This window comes from Rhinopithecus bieti, unplaced genomic scaffold, assembly GCF_001698545.2.
Source record: "Rhinopithecus bieti isolate Rb0 unplaced genomic scaffold, ASM169854v2 scaffold_7580, whole genome shotgun sequence".
Taxonomy (NCBI): domain Eukaryota; kingdom Metazoa; phylum Chordata; class Mammalia; order Primates; family Cercopithecidae; genus Rhinopithecus; species Rhinopithecus bieti.
In genome coordinates this window covers 1,680,253-1,688,889 of record NW_016805470.1, presented here as the reverse complement: position 1 = coordinate 1,688,889, position 8,637 = coordinate 1,680,253, and the positions used below count along the sequence as shown (strand labels likewise).

Sequence of the window (8,637 nt, the reverse complement as noted above, 5' to 3'; positions counted from 1 at the left end):
AAAAAAAAAAAAAAAAAAAGAAAAGAAAAAAAAAAGAAAAGGACTGTGTTGCAGCCCCAAGACAATGTGTATTACAGAAATCAAAGGACTGAGAAACAACCTCAGTGCTTAAACAGCAAGCAAGACTCATTGTAATGCTGGTGTGAAAGCAAAGTAGAGATACTTTACTGTCATGGCCTGCTTTTAAAAGCATCTGTAGATAGAAGAAGTCACCTTTGTTTTCTGCTGGGCTTCTGGAATGCTTTAGCCCAGACTGGGATGGTCAGCCAGACAATAGGGATGTTTCTCTGCTCTTGGGAATAGGATAGACCAGGCTGCCTGCTTGCTCCTAGCCCAGACTGGTGAGACCTTGGCCAAATCTGGTTGTCCACTCCTTGATACAGAACAGAAGGAAGCTCCTGGCCCAAACAAGGTGGAACTGCTCACTGTGGCCTGTTCACCCTGTGCTTCAGATAACTGCTATACCTGCCTCACAGATGGCATTTCCTCTTGGCAGCTGGCAGTTTACATAGTTGGCCTAAGGAATGCTGGGGATAATCCTCTTGCTTGTTTCCCTATAAAGCAAAGCCCCTTTTCTGTGCCCAGTTCCTGACCTAGAATCCCAACCCCACAAGGTTTGTCCATATGGTACGTGTGCAGCAGACAGGACTTTGTACAAGGTGTGTCTGTCAGAGACCCAGATCCCAGCCTTTTCTTGGGCAGGCCAGACCCGTGCTTGTGACCCTGGTGCACCACCACTTATATGGCCACATTTGCACTAGTCTGACTCCTTTGTTTCTTTTGCCCAAGCAGATACCAAACAGAGTCCTAACGTATTTATAGATCTTCCCTCAACCTTTGTTGGCTCTTCACTGCCAGACCCACCAGAGCTCTCCTTGCCTTCCACTCTGGGAATCTGGCAGGCCCTTTGTAGGATCCGGCTCCCACGTCTGCCATCTCTAGAATGTGCTGAGCCTTCTAAATCCTGCTTGCCTCCCCCACTGTGCCACATTTTGGGCTTGGCCTCCTGACTTCGCCTTATTCAGTTTCCAGAGGCCCCACTTTCTGTTGCTGCACCAGGGCATGGGATTCTGGCATCAAGCTTTCCAGGCTGGCTTTGCTGCCTCATCTGCAGCCTCCAGAGTGCACTGCAGAGTGACCTTTCCAAATGGCCATGCAAACACAGGTACCAAAGACTAGAGGCAGGGGCCCAGGGGTCCTGGAATCTGTCTTCAAACTATTGTTTGCCCCTCATGTAAATCACCAGTGTCAACTTGCTTAGAGGTTTTTCTGACACTGTTTTAGGAGTTTCATCTTAATGTGAAAGCTTCTTAACAGAAAGGGTATGTGAGGAACCCTTTTAAAATAAAATAAACAAGATGTTGATGAATTCTCCATTTGAATTGGTTTAGTTATGTGCTGTTACCACAACTAGGTCATCCACAAAGACTTTGAGGATAGAGGAATAGGAGGTGGTGGTGGTGGTGGTGGTGGTGGTTGTTACGGAATATCTCTTTGTCACCCAGGCTGGAGTGCAGTGGTGCAATCTCAGCTCACTGCAACCTTTGGCTCCCGGGTTCAAGCGATTCTCCTGCCTCAGCCTCCTGAGTAGCTGGAATTACAGGCACGCACCACCACACCTGGCTAATTTTTGTATTTTTAGTAGAGATAGGGTTTCACCATGTTGGTCAGGCTGGTCTTGAACTCCTGACCTCGTGACCTGCCCACCTTGGCCTTCCAAAGTGCTAGGATTACAGACGTGAGCCACCGTGCCCGGCCAGAAGTTTTTTGTTTTGTTTTGTTTTGAGAGGAGTTTCACCTTTGTTGCTCAGGCAGGAGTGCCATGGCGTGATCTTGGCTCACCACAACTTCTGCTTCCCTGGTTCAAGCGATTCTCCTGCCTTAGTCTCCCAAGTAGCTGGGAATTACGGGCACCTGCCACCACGCCTAGCTAATTTTTTGTATTTTTAGTAGAGACAGGGTTTTACTGTATTGGCCAGGCTGGTCTCGAACTCCTGACCTCAGGTGATCCGCCTGCCTCAGCCTCCCAAAGTGCTGAGATTACAGGCATGAGCCACTGTGCCTGGCTGAGGATAGAGGTTTTGAATGCTTAAGAAAAGTGAGCTGGGCACAGTGGCTCACATCTGTATTCCCAGCACTTTGCGAGGCCAAGGCAGGTGAATCACTTGAGCTGAGGAGTTCAAAACCAGCCTGGGCAACACGGCAAAACCCTGTCTCTACAAAGAATACAAAAATTAGCTGGGTCTGGTAGCGCATTCCTGTAGTTCCAACTACTTGGGAGGCTAAAGTGGTAGGATCACTTGAGCCCCAGAAGTGGAGGTTGCAGTGAACCAAGATCATGCCATTGTACTCCAGCCTTGGGTACTAGAGCAAGACTCTGTCTCAAAAAAAAAAAGAAAACGTGATTCTGTATATTCCTACATATTTGTATTTGCATGCCTAGACCATCTGAGGAAGTATACCCAAACACTAGTTATCAGTGGTTGCCTCCCAGAGGAGAATGAGCCCCAGGAGGATGAGGGAGGAAGAGAAAAAAAAAATTTTTTTTTTTTTTTTTTGAGATGGAGTGTCGCTCTGTCCCCCAGACTGGAGTACAGTGGTGCAATCTTGGCTCATTGCAAGCTCCACCTCCGGAGTTCATGCCATTCTCCTGCCTCAGCCTCCCAAGTAGCTGGGACTACAGGCACTCACCACCACACCCAGCTAATTTTTTGTATATTTAGTAGAGATGGGGTTTCACTGTGTTAGCCAGGATGGTCTCGATCTCCTGACCTCATGATCCACCCACCTTGGCCTCCCTAAGTGCTGGGATTACAGGCATGAGCCACCATGCCCGGCCGAAATTTTTTACTTACAGATACCTAAGAAGAGTAGGTCTCATGTCTCAGAACCAAGGAATGGATCCAAAATGGTCCCTAAGCACTTAGGAAGCAGCTTCTGTGCTTAGTAGGCAAGCCCTAACTCCGGAAGGTCTTTGGCCCGAGGCACATAGCTTAACCTTTGTGTGGGCCCTTTCCTCATTGTCACAGGCAACCAACCATTGGCATGCTCTCTCCTAAGCCCTGTTCCCTGGTCTTCAATGGAATGCATCCAGATGGATGTGTAAGGTTAGATTCAGTCTTGAGAGTTTTGGGACACTTTTTTCATAGGTGTTATTGGTAAGAGGAAGGAAGAGACTAGAGGCAGGGGGTCAGGGGTCCTGGAATCTGCCTTCAAACTATTCCTTGCCCTCGTCTAAACCATGAGCGTAGCAGCCTTGGCTTGTGGAAATTGTATGACTTAGTTTCCCAGTGGTTGATATGGCCAGGACCCAATGTCACAGCCGCTGTCTGACAGGCCCCTCAATGTACAGGTAGAAGTCTAATTCTCAGGCTCTTGCTCAGCTGACAGTGCCGATGGTGGTAGTAGTGGTGATGATAGATTGTATTTCATGGATTCTTACTCTCTGTAGGCCCTATGATAAGCCTAGGTTTTATTGATAACCTAGAGTGATGTATTACGGTTCCTGTCTTACACAGGAAGATATTTGGTGTCAGAGAGAAAGTAGAGCAATTTGTCTAGAATCACCCATTAGTAATTAGCGGAACTCAAAATTCAAACTCAGGTTCGCCTGGCTCTAAATGCCTTAATATTTACATTATGCTAGCTTTTCTCATAGAGGAAGAAGATAAATAATACTAAGTCCAGGCCAGGCGCAGTGGCTCACACCTGTAATCCCAGCACTTTGGGAGGCCAAGGTGGGCAGGTCACGAGGTCAGGAGTTCAAGAGCAGCCTGACCAACATGGTGAAACCCTATCTCTACTAAAAATACAAAAATTAGCCAGGTGTGGTAGTGCGCACCTGTAATCCCAGGTACTCAGGAGGCTGAGGCAGGAGAATCGCTTGAACCTGGGAGGTGGAGGTTGCAACGAGCCGAGATCGTGCCATTGCACTCCAGCTTGGGCAACACAGTGAGACTAAAAAAAAAAGAATATAAGTCCTATGTTTAAGTGCCATCTGTGTAATTCAAAAGAACTTTTTTCATTTTTTTTTTTTTAGTTCAGAGAAGGGGAGAGAGCAGGGTGGCATGAGGGGAGGACTAGGATGGTAAGATGTTAAGAAAGATTTGAAGGAAGATGTAAACTTTACCAAAATTAAAAAGTAAAGGGGTAAGTAGGGGAAAAGGTGCAGAACAGTGTAATGTGCCACTACTTGTGGAAAAAATTATACTCAACACTTTTGTATCTACTCAGCAGATCTTCTGGAAGAAGAGGTAAGAATCTGATAACTGCAGTTGCCTCCAGGGAAGGGAATTTAGGTGTCTGGAGAGGAAAGGAATTATTTTCTCTGTGAACCCTTCTGATATAAATTAGATGTTTGTCACCTCCAAATCTCATGTTGAAACATAATCCCCAGTGTTGAAGGTGGGGCCTAGTGGGAGGTGTTTGGGTCATGGGGGCAGATCCCTCATGAGTGGCTTGGTGCTGTCCTTGTGATAGTGAGTGAGTTCTTACTCTGAGTTCACAGGAGACCTGGTTGTTTAAAGGAGTGTGGCACCTTCCCCACTCCTTCTTGCTCCTGCCCTCACCACTGTGATGTGCTGGCTTCCAGGCCTTCTACCATGATCTTAAGCTTCCTGAGGCCTCCCCAGAAGCGGATGCCAGCACCATGCTTCCTGGAAAGCCTGCAGAACCTTTAGCCAATTTTCTTTATAAATTAGCCTCAGGTTTTTCTTTACAGCAACCCCAAAATAGCCTAACACACTTTCTATATGTTGTGAGTTTTGCCCTCAGTAACTGAGTACATCTAATTTTTTTAACTAAACACTTGACTGAAGTAAACAGTATCAGTATAGAGTCTTCATTACTGAATATTCATTACTTAGGATTCTGCAATTACAAGGTCACTTAGGAAAGCAGAAGTCTCCATAATTTAGAGATATTCACTTAAGAACTAATCGTTTATAAAACTACTCTCGCTGGGCACGGTGGCTCACGCCTGTAATCACAGCACTTTGGGAGGCCGAGGCAGGCGGATTACGTGAGGTCGGGAGTTCGAGACCAGTCTGACCAACGTGGAGAAACCCCATCTCTACTAAAAAATACAGAATTAGCCTGGCATGATGGTGGATGCCTGTAATCCCAGCTACTTGGGAGGCCGAGAGGCTGAGGCAAGGGAATCACTTGAACCCAGGAGGCAGAGGTTGTAGTGAGCTGAGATCACACCATTGTACTCCAGCCTGGGCAACAAGAGCAAAATTCCATCTCAAAAAATAATAATAATAATAAATAATAATAAAACTACTCTCTATTAGTAAATGGGTTGGTGATGAGCATTGAATCTTTTTAAGTATAGAATTATAACACCTGTGAGAATTCTGTTACAAAATAGAATATAAATGTTGAAAACTTATGTATGAAATTATATTTTACAAAAAATTAGCAGAGGAGAGATACTCTTTACATCTTTCAGAATGGGAGATTGATAAAGTTTAAAGCCATTAAATCAAGTTATAAAGGGTTAACTATACTCTTTAAAGATATAAAAGTGACCACTAGAGGAACTAAAATTGCTAATGAAGCTAGGTGCAGTGGCTCACGCCCACCAGTAATCCCAGCACTTTAGAGGAGGCCAAGGTGTGAGGGTCACTGGAGCCCAGGAGTTTGAGACCAGTCTAGGCAACAAAATGAGACCCCATGTCTAAAAAAAAATCAAAAAATTAGCCAAGCATGGTGGCTCACGCTCCTGTGGTCCCAGCTACACAGGAGGCTGAGGCAGGAGGATTGCTTGAGCCCAGGAGGTCAAGGCTTCAGTGAGCCACGTTTAGGCTACTGTACTGTAGCCTGGGCGACAGAGCAATACACTGTCCCACAAAGAAAAAAAAACACACAAATATAATATGTAGACTTCCTTTGGTTCCTGATTCAAAAATTATTAACTGTAAGAAAACATTTATAAGAGAGAAATTTGAACACAGACTGGATTTTTTTTATATTAAGGAGTTCATTATTAATATTTTTAGAGTCCTTGTATTATGGAAATACATGTTGAAGTATTTTTGTTTGAAATCATTGGATGTCCGGGATTGACTTCAAAATCATACAGCAAGGGAGGCGGGGATAAGCTGGGTGGAGTGTAGATGAAATACGATTAGCTGAGTATTAGTAGTTCCTGAAACCAGGTGATGGGAGTTCATTCTGCTAGTTTTCTAGTTGTGTATGTGTTTGAAATTTTCTACAATATTAAGAAGTACAGCTGGGCGCGGTGGCTTACACCTGTAATCCCAGCACTTTGGGAGGCCGAGGCGGGCGGATCACGAGTTTGGGAGTTCAAGACCAGCCTGACCAACATGGAGAAACCCCATCTCTACTAAAAATACAAAATAAGTTGAGCATGGTGGCGTGCACCAGTAATCCCAGCTACTTGGGAGGCTGAGGCAGGAGAATTGCTTGAACCCAGGAGGTGGAGATTGTGGTGAGCTGAGATTGCAACATTGAACTCCAACCTGGGCAACAAGAGCTAAACTCCATCTCAAAAAAAAAAAGTAAATAAAAATTATTGAATAACAAAAATGCAAAATAAAAGATCTTATATATACACTCTGATTGTAACTGTGTTAAAATAGGAATGAATATGGAAGGGGTATCATAATTATCTTGGAGTGGTGAAGTGTGGTAAGTTTCCTGATTTCCAAATTCTCTGTGGTCCTGTGAATTTTACTTCTGTATTTTCACCAAAAGGTTGGTTGGGAGTGATCATGGCCCACCCTGCAACCTCTTCTTACATGGGCCACACTTTCTTACCACATTACCATGTAAAATCTGTTAGCATTTATCTCGGAATCATGTGACTCCCTGTGCACAGTGTCTTGGCTGTGCACTCTTTGAGGATATAATGAATAGCCCCAATATATGGTGAGTTTTCAATAATTATATTCTGAACTGGTGAAGGTAAATGGCACCAGTTCCTGATGATGCTAAATACAGGGGATGTGGAAAGGCCCTTTGACTAAGAACTCCAAGTATCAGCCAGATATCAGAATTAAAATAATAGAGGAGGCCGGATGCGGTGGCTCATGCCTGTATTCCCAACACTTTGGGAGGCCAAGGTGGGCTGATCACCTGAGGTCAGGAGTTCGAGAGCAGCCTGGCCAATGTGGTGAAACCCCATCTCGACTAAAAATACAAAAATTAGCCAGGCATGGTGGCGGGTGCCTGTAATCCCAGCTACTCAAGAGGCTAAAGCAGGAGAATTGCTTGAACCCTGGAGGCGGAGGTTGCAGTGAGCTGAGATCACACCACTGCACTCCAGCCTGGGCGACAGAGTGAGACACCGTCTTTTAAAAAAAAAAAAAAAGAGGAAGTTAGGAGGTTAGGAAGTAAGGCAGCTACAGACTTGAAGCTATTCATTCCAAGAGGTGGCAGTGCCGGGAAACTGGAAGAGAATGATAGCTGTGTATGTTGGTGTTGGGGTGTAAGAGTTGTCTCCATCAGGAGACTACTGGAAGGCATGATTAGGGGATGGACCAAGGGTCCACGTTTGTGTGAGCCCTCACCCCTAACCAGGACTGTGAAGGCTAAACTGTCCTTGGTTTTATTCACAGGCCTGGTGAGTAACGTGGTATTCACCAGTCACACCACGGAGCAGCGGCACCCTCTCCTTGTTCAGCTGCAGAGCCTCATCAGGGCTGCCAATCCTGCCGCAGCCTTCATTCTTGCAGAAAATGGGATTGTCACCAGGTAATCTATACATTCACTCTGCAAGACCAGTTGCTTTCTCAGATACAGCACTCTATCTGTGGCCCAGAGTCTTTCTACTGTATCTAATACCTAAACATTTGGAGAAGTCAGTTTTTGAACCAGGTATGGTGGTACACACCTATAGTCCCGGCTGCTCGGGAGGCTGAGGAGAGGGGATCACTTGAGTCCAGGAGTTGGAGGCTGCAGTGAGCTATGATTGTGTCACTGCATTCCACAGCCTGAGAGACAGAGCAAGACCCCATCGCTTAAAAAAAAAAAAAAAAGGCAGCCTGGGCACAATGGCTCATGCCTGTAATCTCAGCATTTTGGGTGGCTGAGGTGGGAGGATCTTGAGTCAGGAGTTTGAGACCAGCCTGAACAATATAGTGATACCCCATCTCATTTGTAAAAAGAAACAATATATTGGGGGGAAAAAAGTTTTTGAAGTGCTTTTGATGCTGTATAAAAATTGCCGAGAAGACTCCATTGTGTACCGTTTTGAGGCATTTTGTTTTGATATATTCACATTCTCTTCCATTGAAGGATGGTAGCCAAGATTCTCTTAACATCCTTGTATTGAAGTGTTTGAGAAATGGCATAGAGAATGTAGAGAAGGGTCGGATGTGGTGGCTCAACCTGTAATCCCAGCACTTAGGGAGCCCAAAACTGCTTGCAGGAATTCAAGACCAGCCTGGGTAAAATAGTGACACCCTGTCTCTACCAAAACAGTTTTTTAAAAAAACAGCCAGCAGGGTTGTGCATATCTCTAGTCTCAGCTACTCGGGAGGCTGGGCGGGAGGATTGCCTGAGCCCAGGAGTTCAGGGTTACAGTGAGCCATGATCACACCATTGCACTCCAGCCTGGGAGAAGTAGTGAGACTTTGTCTCTTAAAAAAAAAAAGCAGGCCGGGCGCGGTG

General features: G+C 45.4%; 1 protein-coding gene across 2 annotated transcripts in view; it reads left to right on the top strand.

Moving 5' to 3' along the window:
- The window catches only part of DNAAF9 (dynein axonemal assembly factor 9), a 91,492-nt gene that overhangs the window by 62,479 nt on the left and 20,376 nt on the right, over window positions 1–8,637 (top strand). For both annotated transcript variants that reach the window (XM_017872610.1, XM_017872611.1), the window contains exon 20: window positions 7,584–7,719. In XM_017872610.1, coding sequence (XP_017728099.1) covers window positions 7,584–7,719 — 136 coding nt within the window. The remainder of the gene's footprint in view (window positions 1–7,583; window positions 7,720–8,637) is intronic.